The 17,724-nt window shown below is 32.2% G+C and overlaps 1 protein-coding gene across 1 annotated transcript; it reads right to left on the bottom strand.

The window, feature by feature from the left end:
• Positions 1 to 4,689: 4,689 nt before the first annotated feature.
• LOC133198137 (uncharacterized) lies at positions 4,690 to 6,289 on the bottom strand. The gene is made up of 3 exons (XM_061334279.1): positions 5,605 to 6,289; positions 5,368 to 5,490; positions 4,690 to 5,264 (listed from the first exon to the last, which is right to left on the bottom strand). The coding sequence occupies exons 1-3, from the start codon at positions 6,287 to 6,289 to the stop codon at positions 4,690 to 4,692; spliced, it is 1,383 nt and encodes a 460-aa protein (XP_061190263.1).
• Between the last annotated feature and the right edge of the window lie 11,435 nt (positions 6,290 to 17,724).

Genomic DNA, 17,724 nt, shown 5'->3' on the forward strand with positions numbered 1-17,724 from the left:
AATTAATTTATTATTCTTTGTTTTCATTTTATTATTAAATACACATTTGCAAAAAAAGAAATAGTAATAAAAATCAAATGAACTTTGAAGAGAGTGCTACAAGTTTGCTACTTTGATAAGGCTCTGGAAATATGGAGTGATGAGAAAAGAAAAATGTTTTAATAGTAAGTGTAAATGCATGTATTATGTAAATAAACTATGCAAGAAATTAAATAACTTTGATAAACCTAAGTCTATCATTTGAAAACTTTAAATTGACAATGTACGTATAATTTTATTTTCCAGGTAGACATTTATGTGTCATGCATTGGAAAATATCAAATTATTTTTTTCTTAAATATACCTTTTGTCTCTTTATGTATTCTTAGGATATAAATTTATAAGGTACATGTATACATTAATATGTATTTAATTTTTTTAAAGATTAAATAATGATCAATGTGTACTAAGAAGTCTCCGTAGAATTTAAAACTTCTCCCTAAATTTCTCTGAATGAGATGTAATGTCTCCCTAAAATTTAAGTCTAGGTTAGTAGTAATTGAAACAGAATGCTGCTTTTCAAACGTGGTCAGTGGCATTTCCATAAGTTTTAGAATTGTTATTACATATTTATAAGTTTTTTTGTCCCCTCGTTACATTTATGCAAAGTATTTTGATAGTTGTATCCATAATTTTCTCTTCGATTTTGAAACCTTACAGTTGTAGATTTTGAATTGCTGGACTAAATCCATCACTAAAATCATGGATACCCTAATCAACTGTCTATTTGATAAGTCAGATTTTAGAATGTGGTATGAATGCCTTTCTAAAAATATGATATTTTCCTACACGGCTGCTTCGGGCAGGCATCGTTAACTGACGACTTGGATTTGGGGTAATTTAAAGTGAAAGAATTAAAATCAGTTTGGAAATTCAATTTTTGCTTTAAAAAAATAATATGAATGAAAACAATGGTTTGAACTTGCACTTCATTGGTATTACACATTTTTACAAGCATAATAATTGTATTTGGAGAAAATGACATTGGAAATAGTTTCAAGCAAATGCATTTACAATTATCGTTGGACTGATTTGGTTTTGAAAGCATATGCATGTAGTAAAGCAATAATTTAGGAAAAAGGGCTATAGTTACAGTTTGTTATGACTGTCTTGAAATACGGAGAATTAGTTCTTAAATTTTGTACATTTATGTGCTCAGAAGAATGTATGGAACTTTAGTTATCTGAACATCATTTTCGATAAGTGTGCTACAGACACTACTGGACGAAAAAAGTGCTGAGAATCCCAATTTTACTGATAATGTTTGATAATTACTGATTCTGTGCTGTTCTTGCTGATAAATACTGATATTTACTGTTATTCCTACTGTTGTTACTGATAATTTTAGTTGTTTCTGATAAATACTGATAATTACTGTCGTCTTTACTGTTGAGTCTGATAAATACTGATAAATACTGTTGATGTGCTGTCAATGCTGAGATTTACTGATAATTACTGTGGTCATTGTTCTTGGGCTGAGAAGGTGCTAAAATAGAGCTTTATAGGATTGTTATCTCGCCTTAGGGTTGTTAAAACCTTCTTCAATCATTACGTTCTTTTATTTAATTTTCACAATAACATTTTCATGTTTTTTTTTTGTTTTTTTTTTATCTTTACTGCTTGTGACAAAAAATATTACACTGATCTCGATTACAATACGGTTTAGAAAATTCTGACAATTATTATTAAAGTTAACCATTAAATAAAATTGTCAGCGTAAAGCCAAATGTTTTCCAAGATTCTTTGAAAATAGTACATGTATGTCTGTAAGCAGAATAAATGGAATTTTACTTTTGCATGAAGATTCATTTTAACATAAATCAGTGTAATACTAAAACATTAAGGCTTTAAAAAAAGGATTGATAGCCCGACTCAAGAAATTTGGGTAAGGAGGATGGTGAATTTTTTTCATTAGTTTATTTATTTATTTTTTTTAATCTTGGGTCTTTCTGATCTTTTTCCTCCTGAAAATCTGCCCGAAACTGATAAATTTTATGCTTTTTTAAAAAAAATTAAGAGATGAAAACAGGGGTGAATATATTCCGTCTGGAGGCACATTTTTTATTTATTTTTTTTTTAGGAATATGTAGTGCAAGCATTCGTAGATCGTCCCAGAATATAACTCTGCTACATGTTTATAAATGTGCAACCGGCAGGTGGGGGCTGATCAAAAATTATTTGTCAGAATTATAGTGTAAGTGCAATGGTATACCCGTGTACATGTAATTTTGATGTTGGTCTCTTACAATTTCACAAGTCACCACATATAAAACATTTTTATTCAATAAGTATTAAAAATCTCATTCATTTAATTTAATTTTATGGAATGGAAAATAAGAAATGGGACCTACTAAATGTAAATAATGAATGATTAGGTTGATCGATTTCAATATTGTAAGGTCACAGATCTGAATGGAATACACGTTTAAATTGATTTGTATTGATCAGAAATCGAAGATCAACCCGTGATTTGGCTTTATTGTATACATGTCTTAGGCACTGGGGCAGAACGGGGTACACCATGTATATTCCATGTAAGTTGTAGTTGTCAGCGTAACAATGGGCACTAATTACCTATTGTTCTGCGTCTGCGGCCACCGGTGTTAATAATAAACATATGAACCTACACTGTACATGTACCTGCTACTTGGAGCAGGAACAATCTTTATGGACGCACATAAAATTTAATATTTGTTATCGATTTTGTTGAAAAATTAAATTAATAAAAAATGTTTAGCAAAATAGGACACAGTACAAAATAATAATAAAAAAAAAAGAAAAAAGAAATGAAGTTATATACATTGTACAAACTTATTAATTAAATGAAGTAACTTAAACATGTTAAAATAAAATAAATTAATTTTAATTCACGTAGATCTTTGCTCAGTACTTAATTTCCTTTACTAGTTTTACGTACATTTCTTGAGATACAGTTTAAAGAGTATGGGGGGGGGGGGGTACTACATGTAAAATTAATTCATTTGAATCTCTGTTAACAGTGTTTAAGGGCCTGTAAAACGGAGACGAGAAATTGATAAGGAAGATTTCGACTTCATCTAGTAAATAATTATGCAAAATTTATACGAGAATTTTTTTTTTAAAAAAGATGGTTTAGTGATTTAGCAATTTGTGTAATCCGAGAAAAACAATCTGTTATGAATTATGAATGTCAGTAACATGCTGACCGCACTCATGAATAAGTGTTATTATAAAGCTGAATTTTGTATTATTCCTTGATGCTCTAAAATAATTTATTCATGTATATTATAGATATTAAGTAATTATTACATGTATAACTTATGGAACTTCAAACTAAAGAATCAACCTTGCGCCTACGTATCTGCTTAGTTAACAGTATTTCATTCCCCCCCTTTTTTCTGCTACAGTCTGAATAACTAATTGAATCAGTCGCGTGTACTTTGAGTACATTGGTCTTGCACAACGAGAAATGGAAAGGACAACAAATATTATACTCTCTGTACAAGGTTATTTCTAATTTTACTAAATGCATATCGTAAGAAATACAAAATGTACTAATATTTGACCCGATTCTCAAAACGAAAGTAGACACATCTACATGTGGTGGGGAAGTGAATATTTTACACGGTGTTTTAGAACAACAGAGTAATTTCAATTTTTTTTTAATTTTGTTTTTTAACTTACTGACCGCGTATAAGCAGGTTATTAACTTTAAAATTGATCTAGCTGTTACCAGTAATTACGTACATTGTACTAACGAAAAAAGAAAGATGCGTATTTCATTGAAATAAAATCACACTGCATAAGATGTCTAGGCCCTAGTTCCTGATGGCTTAAAAAATAAAATAAAAATAAAAACAAAAAAATCAACGAAAAATAGATAGCTTGATACCACAAAATGATATTAAAAAATTGCTAGGAGGACATATAATAGAACTAGAGCGCACTAGCTGAAAGAGATAATTCAACAAATTTAAGATCATGATTAAATCTTATTATTTAAACCTGGGGTGGGGAGGTCTCAACTAACAGAGCAGACGGAACCCATGTTTCTTGTCAAATATTCAGGTTCTCTACATGAAAATATAATTTTAATTGCAACCATTGACTGTATTAAAGATGCTTCCTAAAATTTTTAACGACAGTACAAATGCACGCGGAAAAAATTACGAGATGGTATTTAAAAATAAAAACCTTTGTGAATAAAAAAAAATGTTTTAAAAAGTACCTGCATAGGTTGTAAAGTAATGGTTCTAACACGTGTGTGTTTTACATGAGTTTATTGCAGACTGTTTAGTATAAACAAAGAGCATATAGATATAGCATGCAAGCACGTGGTTACAGAGTTCACAGGAGATAGGGATAATCTCAGAGTACAATATATACGTTACATCCCCCTTCTTTGAGAAAAATGTCTTTACTTAATTGATATAATTATCATTAAATAAGAAATAAAACATTGAAAATTACTTAAGAGTCCATTATGCCTAATTTAAACTTTTGGAGATAGAATCTTTGTTTTACAGTTTCTTTTCCAATATGTAATATCTTACACTGAACATTCACTTCACTTAGAAAGAGGTATATTTACAATATATACAGATGATGGTAATACAATAAATGATCATGTGGCCAATAACAGCAAAGAGGATTCTTTTGCTGTTTCACTTATCACTTGTAGATATTAAAATCTTCAAAACGTTTTGGCATTTTTATTTGTCTTGTAGAGCGTCTGATGGGAGTAATTTTATCCGCTGATGGTTTGGGATTCTCTGCTGATGGTGGCTTATCAGTCATCACATTATCAAAGTTTGGGGGGTCTACTACGTTGTTCCCAATGAATGGCTCATTGCTGCGCCGCAGATGTTTCCTGTTTCGACGATAGGTGCGACCATCCTCTGTAGTAACCTGATATGAGCGGATATTAACTTTCTCGTCAACTTTTGCCTTAGTCCAGGTTTTTTCCTTTCCAAAAGGTCGAATTCTCACGGTTTCCCCGATATTAATCTTTGGTATGTTTTTAGCTGTTCGGTTATAATAGAACTCTGACAGAGATTTCCGTTTTGCTAATTGCTCTTTGACATTTGTCGGTAGGGATGGTTTCAAAAGTTTAGATTTTGTTGGTAGTAGTGTTCTTGTACGACGTCCCATTAGTCTCTGGACAGCAGAACTTCCGATATTTTCTGAAGGAGTGTTTCTCCAATCGAGTAGTGCCAAGAAAGGTCTTTGTTGTCCAACTGGCATTTCTTTAATAAAGTTTTTGCAATTTTCACAGCACTCTCTACCTTTCCGTTAGAATTTGGGTATGAAGGTGATGAAGTTATATGAATGAACTCATAGTTTTGCTACCGAAGGGAGGTCCATTGTCTGAAATCAGCATACCAGGAATTCCATGTCTAGCCATTTGGGCTTTGAATTTGTTTATGACTTCCTTTGATTTCCTATCATGTAGACGGTCAATTTCAAAGAAGTCTGAATAATAGTCAACAGTAATGAGATACTGTCTGTCATCAAGCTGGAATAAATCAGTTCCTATCTTTTGTCATGGTCTGTCCGGTATCTCATGAGAAATTAGAGTTTCTTTACCTTGCTCACCTTGTATGGTAGCGCAGACATGACATTTCTTAATGTAGGTTTCGATAGCCTTCATCATGTTCGGCCAATATAGAGATTCTTTGGTCCTGAGGTAACATCCTTGGATTCCAATGTGGCTAGAATGTACCCTTTGTAGAATTTCATCTTTCAATGTGAGTGGAATTACAATACGGTCTCCCTTGAAGATGAGTCCGTCCTGAGAAACTAATTCATCTCTAAATGTATGGTAGAACTGTATGTCAGGTGGCAGTTCATCGCGCTCAGGCCAGCCATCTTTGATTGTTTTGGATAGTTTTAGCAAAATTTCATCCTGTGAAGTTGCAAGTTTTATTTTTTTCAAAGTATCCGATGAGATATTGGCGTACTCGCTCATGGTTATGGATTCAGCATCCTTTTCCGATTTTGAGCGATCGGTAATTGCGAGTACTCGATCTTCTGAATCATGTTTCTGTAGTTGAACTGTAGGAAGGTAGGCTCGACTCAGTGTGTCGGCAAGATACATTTCAAGTCCTCGTTTGTATACAATTTCGTAGTCAAACTTTTGCAGACGTAAGAGCATTCGTTGCAGTCGTTTTGGCGCAGATATAAGGCTTTTCTTGTTGATTATTTCCAGAGGTTTGTGATCTGATTCTACCTTCACCTTACGTCCAAGAGTGTAGTGCTCAGAACGTTCCATTGCGAATAGGACAGCAAGTAGTTCCTTTTCAATTTGCGCATACCCAGTTAGCACAACAACGTTATTAAAACGTTATAAAAACGTTATGAAAATGTTATGAAAACATTTTCTAAAACGTTATTACAACGTTATTTTGTGTGGTTTTTTAAACGTTATTATAACGTTTCGCAAAAACGTTGTACTGAAATGTTTTAAAAACATTTTTAAAAACGTTTGGAAAACATTTTTAAAAACGTTTTGAGAACATTTCTTAAAACGTTTTTAAAACATTTTAAAAAATCAATTTTACAACATAATAAACAATATATGTCTTATAATTTAATAAATTTAAATCCATTCATTAATGTTGTCTAAACACTGTTTTTTTTTTAACACCTGCACAATAAAATTACAGTCTTCCTTCAAATGAAATTTGTACTGTTTGAAATACGAAAAGATCACAGCATCCTTATTCCATTAGAAATCAATCTGTTATACACTTGGACTTCTCTGTGTTCTTCTGAAAAACAAAAATTAATTTGGACATAAAACTTTGACTAAATGATTACCCATTCATACTCGTACATTTCTTTTAAGTTAAACATATCCATGTAATAAGGCATCTGACAACTAACTAAACATACTCGTATATAAAAATCTGATAAACACAAAGAAAGTATGCTTTGGTATACAGTTGTATTAATAAACAAAAAATTACAGGTGGTATTATATCTATATATTTCTGACAACCAACTTCAAACGTACCTTATCATATTTAATAATTCCTCCAGGAAGGTATGGATCAAACCTCTTCGTCCCACCTCTCATTAAATCGTAAGAGATTGTCTTTGATGCTTTGTAAGGCTTGTAAGCAGCAGCTACTAAAATGTAATGTGAAATTCATTATAAGAAATGTAAATAAGTTAATGTATAAACATATTTAACAAAGGCATCGGAAGCAATTTAAAAGTGGGGGGGGGGGGCTAAACCAACAAAAACGTTGGGGGGAGGGATTAACCCGAATTTTCACTAACTCTATTACGTCTATCTTTGCAAAAAAGTTGGGGGAGGGGGCTTAGACCCCCCGGCTCCGACGCCTATGTTTAATAGTTCAATGAAAACAACACAGCATTACTAGTACTTAGATCAGTTTCCTTTTGCTGTATACATTTTCCAATGATTTATAAGTTGATATGTTAACTGAATCTTAATGCATTTTCTTAGCATTAATGGTGATAAAACTTACTCTTAATAATTCTTTAAAGGGGTGCAACCCTTTGTCCAGTCTTAGTGAACTGACCCATGGAATTTGTTTGCATCATTGTCCTGCATATCTCCGCCCTGCGTTGAAACCACTGCATTCACTAAAATGAGTGTTATATTTTATCTTGAAGAATGTGTATTTCAAAATTTGATTGCTAGCAAATATATAATCAAGCCTGAGATTGATTAATTAATTTCTCTCCTTTCCCTTCCAAAAGAAAATAGGTTTAACGTGGCATTGTATTCTGTAATACATAACTCAAATTCAGAAAAGTCTAACTAATCCCCTCTTAAGAATTATTTAACCCTGTCTTGTTAAGACCCCCTCCCACACCCATTCCTATTCCCAACTTTGTTTTAATTATGTTTTGAAACCCGTCACACAATTTTAATACATGTAAATAAACCCAAGTTTTCAAACAATAAATCGCCCGCCTAATTCAAATGCCAATGAACTTTATAAACATATATATACACCTAAGTCTATAAGAATGAAAGATCTAAGATTCTAAATGCATATGTATTTAAAGCTACACTATATGATTGCTAAATATACAGGCAATGAATACTATTTAAAATTTAACATACCAAACGTTGATATTTGAAAGGTATTCCCCTATTCCTTTTCTTTGTCTTACAAGAATGCCGCCGGGTTTTTCAAAACTGCAATTCTGTTGACCTATATAGATCACATGGACATAGTTTGCAACAAGGATCGGCTGCATCAGCACTGGCCATGGCATCCCGCTGTGTCACTCAATTAACTCTCGATAAACACATTATCGAAGGGGGAACTTATTTCCCATAGCACAAATAAATGACTCCACTGAATTTTTTAATTCAGGAACTTTGTTGAACAAATAAGTTTTTGGAATTTTTTTTACTCTCCTTGTTATATATAAATATTATTTACAATGGTATAAAAGAAAAATATGAACACATTTCCGGGTTGTTGTTGTTGTTTTTTTTTTTTTTTTTTTAATTTTGGGGGTATAAATTTAATTATCACAACTCAAAATCAATCATAACTCAAACTTTGGAGCTATTTATAAGAAAACAAAAGTTTTATATATTTATATACATGTATCGTCTTGCACTAAATAATTAAAAACTTCTTATGCTTGGAGTTGGTATTTCTGTAACGTTTTTACAATGTTTTGCAAACATTTTAAGACAATGTTGTATTCATGTTGTCTCCTAACATTTGTATTTCATGAAATTTATAATAATTATTCACAAAGTATTTTTTTTTAATCATGCTATTCAATTTATAGCTGCGCGATATTTTATCATTATAGAAATTAATGTTAAATGCTAAATGTTTTCTCAAAACCTCCTTGCAACAGGAAAAAAATGTTATAAAAACATTTTTAAAATGATTGTTAAGAACGTTTTTTAATAACGTGTTTACAACCAAAATAAAACGTTTTAAAAACATTTTATAAACGTTTTATTAAAAACGTTTTCAGATAACATCAATACAACGGGAATAAAATGTTATGAAAACGTATTGTGCTACCTGGGTAGTTAACTTCGGTCGGAGTCATTGCACGAGATGCATATGCGACTGGGTGTTCATTTTGAATGAGACAGGCTCCCAGTCCACGTTCAGATGCGTCTCACTGTACTGTTGTTGGTAGATTAGGATCAAAGAAGCGTAGTACAGGGCTTGTAGAGAGTATGTACTTTAGTTCATCAAAAGATTTGCCGTGAACAGCGTCCTCCCATATGAATTCTGTATCTGTTTTCAGTCGATCTCGGAGGGGTGCTGTAATTTCTGAGAGGTTTGGCGCAAATTTCTGGACAAAATTCACCATTCCTAGTAAGCAGTGAATATCAGCTTAGCAGGTAGGTTTCGGCATTTCTGTGATTGCCTTGATTTTCAAGGGGTCTACTTTCAAACCTCCGCTTGAGATAATATGTCCTAAATATGAGACGGAACGCATTCTCAATTTCATTTTGTCCTTGTTTGTTTTGATGCCTTTAGATCTGTATTTTTCAAGTAGGTTGGAGAGTTTTTTGTCATGATCGAGGATTGCTTCCGCAGCCATATATGACTATGTCGTCATGTATTACCTTGATTCCTTGAAGACCCGAAAGTGCTCCATCCATTCTGCGTTGGAACTCCTCACTAGCTGGTTTAATTCCGAAAGGCATGCGGAGCCATCTATTTCTACCCCAAGGTGTCAGGAGACTGCTTTCATCGTCCAGAACGATCACTACTGTAATGATTTACCCCTTAGATTCCAAAAAATCCCCTGACGTTCCCCTGTCTGTCCCTGACATTTTCCTGTCTCCCCCTGACTTTCTCCTATGATCCCCTGTCGTTGTCCCTGACTACCCTGTTTACTCCCTGACGTCCCCTGACTCTGCCCCTGTTACCACTGTCTAACCCCTGATGTCCCCTGACATTCCCTGACGTCCCTGTCAACTCCCTGATGTCCCCTGACTAAGTCCCTGACCACCCTGCCAACCCCCTGTCGTCCCCTGACATTCATTTTGACCAGGAAAAAGGGTTAAAATATGTTTTGTTGCTATTTACTTGTGAGAAAATCGATACCTTACTCCTAGCAATTTTCAAGTTTTGTGAAAATGTAGATTTAATCATTAGTTTTTCTGTTTGAAATATCTTTAGCGAATCTTTCAAAATATTATTTTATTGATTGTTACTAGCTTTTCAGATAAATCTTAATAAGGATAAATGCCGTTACTTAAAAAAAAAATAAATTACTAATTTATTGCGTCTTGTGTAGCACGAATGGCATGTAAATATATATATATATATATATATATATATATATATATATATATATATATATATATATATATATATATATATATATATATATGACATATGGCTTTAGGAGACCAAGGAGGATATATTTTCTGGCTTAGGGAGACCACTGGATTAAGGCGACCTTTTTCGGTCTCCCTATTATTTTGACCTCATCAGTATTGCAAATGTCTTTTTATAGATGAATAAACAGTCTGCCATTAAATATTATTAATCTTTAACTCTGTTATTTAACATTCAAAAGTTGTCTAATTTCTATCATCTTCCCTAAAAAAGAAAAGAATTTATAACCTACGTATAATTTCAAAGGATAATTTTTCTGCATTTTGGAGACCATGAAAAACATGCAATTAAACAAAAAATCTAGCATATATATTTTTTCCGCTTTTGATTTGTTCAAATGAGTGTTTCTTTAACTTAGTTTTCCATGTTTTATGTTAAAAACCTAAAAAGGAAAAATATTGTAAATTTATGAACCATGTTTTGAATTCTTAGCAAGTGCTTTCCGTCATTTGTTCCGAATGCCATCGGAATGCCCCTTCAGTTTTCAGAAAATGACCTCTGAACACCATGGATGTTGAGAAATTTGGGTAAGTAACTAAAATGATACAGTAATAAGTTGTAATTAAGAATACACAAGAGAAACATTCGATTTTTTTTTTTTGGCCTAGTAATTTAGCTTTCAAGAGAAAAAGAATTAGTATGATTTTAAATAATCGTTAGACTATAGTTCGGTATATAAAATCCTGAAGGAAATTCGAAATAAAGTTAAATGATAGGCCCCTATATTTTTTAATTCTTTTATGCAAGTCCACAAACAAATTAAATATTTAAAGATTAGGCCGAACGTAGAAAAAAAATAGTCTCAAAAGTTGACGCAGCTATTTCGAGCTTAAAAATTTAAATTAAACTTTCTGTAAACATCATGCAGGACATGATCATCATGATATAGTACAAATGAAACAGACCCTGTAAGAAAAAAATAGCTGTAATTTAATAATTGTTTATTAATATAATGTGATCCTCTGCTAATAGAATATATATGCTGTAAAAAAATCTGAATCAGGGTGAAGCAGATTTGATACAATACATGGCTGAAGGAACGGGGGGGGGGGGCAGGCCCCCTGTAATTTTGCTGAAATTTAGGTATACTAAAGGAAACCTTGCTCCTTTATGCTTGGGCCCCCTCAATAATAACCTCTGATAATGTATTTTCCTTTTGCTTATTAAAAAATTTTTGGTTTGTAGCCTCCCCTAACCTGAAACTGAAAAATGTTGTTTGGTTGTGCTCACCCCCCCCCCTCCAACTAAATTACGTACGGGCCTATTCTCCATCCCTGAGGTTTTCTTTCACCAAAGAAAGATTAATTGGTTCAGATATATATAGCAATATTTACGGAAGGGAATATTCTCGTTTAATTATGAAGATGTGACAGTAACTCAGTCAGATGCACAGTGAGTGTAACATTTATTTAATATTATTGTTTTTTTTTTTTTTTCTTTTATTAAAAATATATGCAACATACAACATATTGGGCAAAGATTATATTATACATTACAATTAGTATTTTTATGACATATCAGAATTATAATACATGTACTTCTGCAGAGAGAGAGAGAGAAAAAAAATATGCATCATACTTTTACAGCATTTTCTTTTTTTTTTAAAACACGTATAAATTGATTTAAAGGATATACAATGTATATATATATAGGAAAAAAAAGTATTGAATCCGGGTAGCTAAAGGGGTCTTATTCAACACCAGCACTGTCCATAATGAGGACCCCTAGCTACCACACCTGAGGACTGTTTTCCTCATGTGTTGGATATACAAATGTCTACTCCATAATTAGCGTAACATAAGATTTTTTTTTCTACAAACAATTTGCTACATCACTATATAAGTTATTTCCTATTTTGCCACATTTTCTCACAATAGAATTTTGTAAAATGAGACAGTTTTTAACATAAGATTTCAATTTATCTTCTGACATTCTTTCATTATTGAATCGATTCTTCATTTTATACTTATATATAGTAAAACAAAGAAATGAAATTAGATTATTCAAAATACATGTTTTTTCTGATAATTCACCGTAAAATCCCAACAAAATACGTTTCCATGAAACATTAAATTTTAAAAATATACTAGTTTTTCGCCATAAAAAATTGGTAATTGCACAGGAAAATAGAAGATGTTCACTATCTTCTAATACATTGCATAGCTCACACATTGGCGATACATCTTTATTCCATTTACTTACACTTGCATTAGTATTTAACAGACAATTAAGCAGCTTGTAGTTGAATTCTGCAATCTTTTTGTCATACATATTGAGAATTTTTGAAATGTATATATTCTTCCATAATGTTTTATCATCTATGTTAAAATATTTATTCCACTTATTCTCATAAATTGAATTATGAAATTTTGACTGAACTAAGACCGAGTAGTAAAAATCACTTTTTAAAGTTTTGGTCGACTTAAAACAGTTGTTTCTAAACAAAAACGAGTCATTATTATGGATGTTAATATATTTTGCATAGGAACAATCAAGTTTTGATTTGAAAGGTCTTAGCGTCTTTTTGAGCATGATATATTCACAGTAAATATTGTTTTTACTTCTTAATTTATCCCAAAAGTAATCTAGTGCATGTATTTCACCATTTTCATCAAAAAGATCTTTCACATACAATATACCACTCTTGATCCATTGTTCAAAACATAAAGTTTTGGAATCATATCGGAACAAATTATTGTGCCAGATAAATTGGGATAAAAATTCTTCCTTCAAAATACTGTTGCTTTGCTTGAATTTTTTACACTTATTAAGCATTGAGAAAACTTCCACATAAAATTGCGGGAAATTAGTCAGTTCCCAAAAGTTTTTATCATCCAAGTTATAACTCGTTGTTTTAATAATATCATGTATTGATAAATTACTATTTTCTAATAGACTGTTTAAAGTAAAGTGCGTGATTGTATTTTTATCTAAAATTCTTCTTACCCAAGAAGCTTTTGCAGCAGAAAATTTACTTTCAACATCAATTATCCCTATTCCTCCTTGTTCAATTTTACCAATCAAAGTATTTCGTTTAATTCTCTCTCTTTTGTTCCATAGAAAGTTGAAAATGATTTTTGAAACCCTTTTAAAGAAGTCTTTGTCAGGATTAGGTAAAATAAATGCATTATACACAAGCTTTGATATTGCTAAAGTATTGATTATTGTACATTTTCCAAATATTGTTAATTTGCGTTTTCGCCAAACACTTAGGATTTTTTCAAGTTTTTCAAGTTTGCTTAGCCAGTTTTTTTCATAACACACGTCTTTATTATGACCTAAGTATATTCCAAGAGATTTAACACTTTCAGTTGCGATTTTTACACCAAATAAGTCATCATTGTTGCAGTACTTATCAATTAAGGAACCAGTTAAAATGCATTCAGTTTTAGATAAGTTTAGTTTCGGACCAGCAACTTTACTAAATTGGTGAATAATATCTAAAGTAGTTGCCAATGAGTTGGTATCTTTTAATGCATTTGTACAGTCATCAGCATGTTGAACTATCTTGATGTTTTTTGAAGCATTTTCATTAAATGATAGACCATGTATATTTTTGTTATTTCTAATTTGGATAGCAAGTGTTTCTAATACGAAAATGAAGAGAAGTGCAGACATGAAGTTATACTCAACAGAGTCAAATGCTTTTTCGAAATCTAAAAATAACAATATGCCATCAAGATCATGATTCATACAGTGCTCATATATGTCAAGTATCAGTCTCGCATTTTCTCCGATGTATCTTCCTTTGATATATGCACTTTGTTCTTTTCCTATAATATTTTTAGCAACTAGCTGTAATCGTAAGGCTAAAATTTGTGCAAAAATTTTATAATCCACATTTGTAAGACTTATCGGTCTATAGTTTTTTAATTTATCTTTTTCACCTTTTTTGTAAATTAGGGAGATTATTGCGTCTCGTTGTGAAAATGGTAGAATTCCAGTTTCAATACTTTTAATTAAGCATGAGAAGTATATATCTTTAATATCATTCCAGAACATTTTATAAAATTCTGCTGGAAGTCCATCTGATCCAGGAGATTTGTTATTTTTCATATGACAAATTCTTTTACTCTTATATAATGTATTATAGAAATCGACTAAAGCTTTCATAATATCATCAATATTATCGTCATTAGTAACTTTATTAATTGTATTGTCGCCCTGTTGCTTTTTTTCTAGATTTAAAAAATATGCAGTACTTTTTTCGCCCTTTTCCATCTTATGTAAGCCCCTTTACGTTTATATCTCATATTTATGTGAGAATAGGGTTTATTTTCCAATATTTTAATTTGATTCTCAATAAAATTAATTCGCTTTTTTTTGGAAATTGCATTTTCTTTAGAATAGGCTATTGTAAAATTTTTAATTGATATTTTCAGGCATTCCCATTTAGCGATGGGGTCATGATCATGTAATCTAGATATTTCTTTTTTAATGAAGTTTCTTATTTCATTGCAAAATTTTTCTTTGTTTAAAAGTGACGTATTCATTTTCCAATAACCACTCCCTAAGTGGTCACTAAATCTTGTCCCGTCATAATTAGGAGCTTTTCTTAATAAAATTTGATTAAATCTAAAGCAGAAACTTTCTGCCATAAATACATAATCAATTCTAGATTTGGGATTATTGTCCGCATCACACCATGTGTATCCCTGTTCGTTATTTTTATCACTGAAGGACCAACAGTCGATCAAATTAAATGATTTCATAAAGTTTCTTAAAGCCTTTACATTTCTATTATTTTCGATGATATCTATTTGACAGTTGAAATCTCCGCATACTATTAAGTTATCTAAATTCATAGCATGTTTATTGACCCATTTCAACATTTTATGTAAAAATATACTCTTCTCATTTTCATTATTTGGCGCATAAAAATTGGCCAAACTTAAAATTTGTTCAGATAATTTAACATTTACCAATAATTTTCTACCATCAATAGAAGAATGTTTATCTAGTATTTCGAATTAGAAAAACTATGAATTTTATATCCATACAACGTGAATTATAGATTGCTTCACTTGTTTCAAAATGTGTTTCTTGCAAACAAATTATGTCAAAATTTGCATCTTTGAGCCATTCAAACAACAAAATCCTTTTCCCATAAGTATTTAAACCTCGTGCATTTATAGAATAGAATGATAGTAGATTTGTCCCCATTTACATGAAGCTATATAGATATGCTTAATTACCCCTGGTCCTTTACATTTCTCTTCCTGTTAGAGTTTCGTCTTGCCTCTCGAATGAAGCCGTCCAGATTAGTCTGGTTATCGTCTGTATTCTTCCTTTGTACTGAGTTACTTCTGAGTTTCCTGGTAAAGTTTGATGCTATTTTACTCAAAACCGTGCCTAGTCTGTTCTCACCCGGCCATTTATCCGGATTTGTATGGAGGGTGGCTTCTGGATAAAGTCCGGTTCCCCAGAAGATATCGTTTGTGGCTTCGGCGAATAATGTGCTAGCATCTGAATTTTCCAGTTTCTCGCGAAGTTCTGGTACCTGTGTAGCTTTAGCATGGATAATCTCCTCCATTACCGTTTGTTTTTGATCTTGCCACTTTTCTGGAATCTTCACTTTATCTCCTATTCTCTTAGCCTCCAGAGCTGTTGGAGCAATACGGATGTTTTCAGTAGCGTTGAAATCTCCAGAACGAAGAGCTTTAGTAAGCTGGTAGGCATGCTCAGCCGATCTGTGGGTTTCCCCGAAGACCTTGATATCACAGGGGAAAAAGTTAGATAAGGGGTTTTCCTTTCCTTGGAACACCACTATTCGATCAGTAGGTTCGCTGTAGTGCTCACAATCTTTTGATCCCGGCTTATGTCCAGGCCGTTTGCACACACGGCATGCTATTTCTTTTATACAGTCTTTGGCCCTGTGCCCAGTGTCCCAGCAGTTGTAGCATTGTATCTGAGACTCACCCTTCTCCTGTCCATAATGATACAATCTACATTTGATATCCGCACATTTTACAAATCTAGGCAGGGACTTTCCTGTGTCCAGAGGCTTTATGTAGAGAAATCGGTTGCCGTTAAGCACGCTTGTCATGCGGTTTGTCGTCGGGTGTCTGATTTTTTCGTATTTAATTTCACTTTTCAATTCTACTTGGAAGCTGTCTAACATTTCAAGGATAGCACTGTCATCAACAGATAACGGCAATCCGCTAATTGTGACCTTTAGGACTGGATCATTAGGACTTTTTGCTCCTGTAGAATAGGGATTTGAGTCATATACCTGTACAGAAAGGTTACGGAGCTCGAATCCTTCAACGGTCAACTTTGTCCTACTCTCTTTACATTTTAGATACACTCGCCAAAGGTCTCTATCACGCTGAATACAGTGAATGTTATCCCCGATCTTATCATGAATCGCCTCATAGAGTTCAAAATCAGTTACCCTGTTACTTTGGTCAGATTGAAGATCTCTGTTCTTCAAATAAATCGGCTTGAACATTATGTTTGCACCGTCAGAATTCATGATTGTTGACAATAGGCTTACCTGAGGAGTACTCACTCGTGAACTCCGCGACACGGTAAACAATTGTATACAAATACACAATACTCAAAATTCCATATCCACATTACAAAATCACATAAACTTGGTTTGAACTTGATAATCACCACTTCTTATGTTGCTTTTGAAACAGAATGGAATTCTATATTCACACAAAATACGAAATTTAATATTATTGTTAATGTTTACAAATAGTGAAATACTGATACTATGAAATTTTAATGGACATATAGAAAATATACAAGTACAACCATTTATTGTAAATCACATACATGAAAAGCTTCTTTTTTTTTCAAGCAATTGGAAATTCTTCATTTTTTCATGAAATTATTTTATTTCGTATGTATGATAATTTATTTCGTATTTTAATTCAGTCAACAAATCATTGTCGCAGCCTAGTTCCCTTCATTATTTTCAGCAGTTCAGTGACAGAGATAAAATGATCATTTGAAGGTTTATACCCCCCCCCCCCCCACCAAATGAAACTGAAAAATGTTTGGTTTTGGTCCCCTTCAACTGAAATTGATTCCTACTTACCATGCTTACAGGCTTAACTACGAAGATGTGACAGGGAGTGTCATAACAATAATTGTTCAGACGGATACATATTAAAAGCTGATCAATATACGTATCAAATTTTAATGGATAGATAGAAATTAATAAACAATTACAACCATTTATGATAAACTACATAAAGATAATTTTTCAAGCAATTTGAAATTCTTCATTTTTTATGATAATATTTTATTTCGTATATATATGTTTATAGGTTTATTCGTATCAACAAATCTGTGTACGAGTTAATAACGCAGCCAGGTTCCCTGC

Source organism: Saccostrea echinata, unplaced genomic scaffold (assembly GCF_033153115.1).
Source record: "Saccostrea echinata isolate AGI-Se365-2 ecotype Australia unplaced genomic scaffold, CSIRO_AGI_Sech_v1 ptg000033l, whole genome shotgun sequence".
NCBI classification, from domain to species: domain Eukaryota; kingdom Metazoa; phylum Mollusca; class Bivalvia; order Ostreida; family Ostreidae; genus Saccostrea; species Saccostrea echinata.

Excerpts from the sequence above, each read along its gene's own strand:
- LOC133198137 (XM_061334279.1), bottom strand. The coding sequence starts at position 6,289 with ATGGAACGTTCTGAGCACTACACTCTTGGACGTAAGGTGAAGGTAGAA. Across the intron at positions 5,491-5,604 it reads TACCATACAAGGTGAGCAAG|ACTTCTTTGAAATTGACCGT; the intron begins GTAAAGAAACTC and ends ACTATTATTCAG. Across the intron at positions 5,265-5,367 it reads AGACAATGGACCTCCCTTCG|AAATGCCAGTTGGACAACAA; the intron begins GTAGCAAAACTA and ends ACTTTATTAAAG.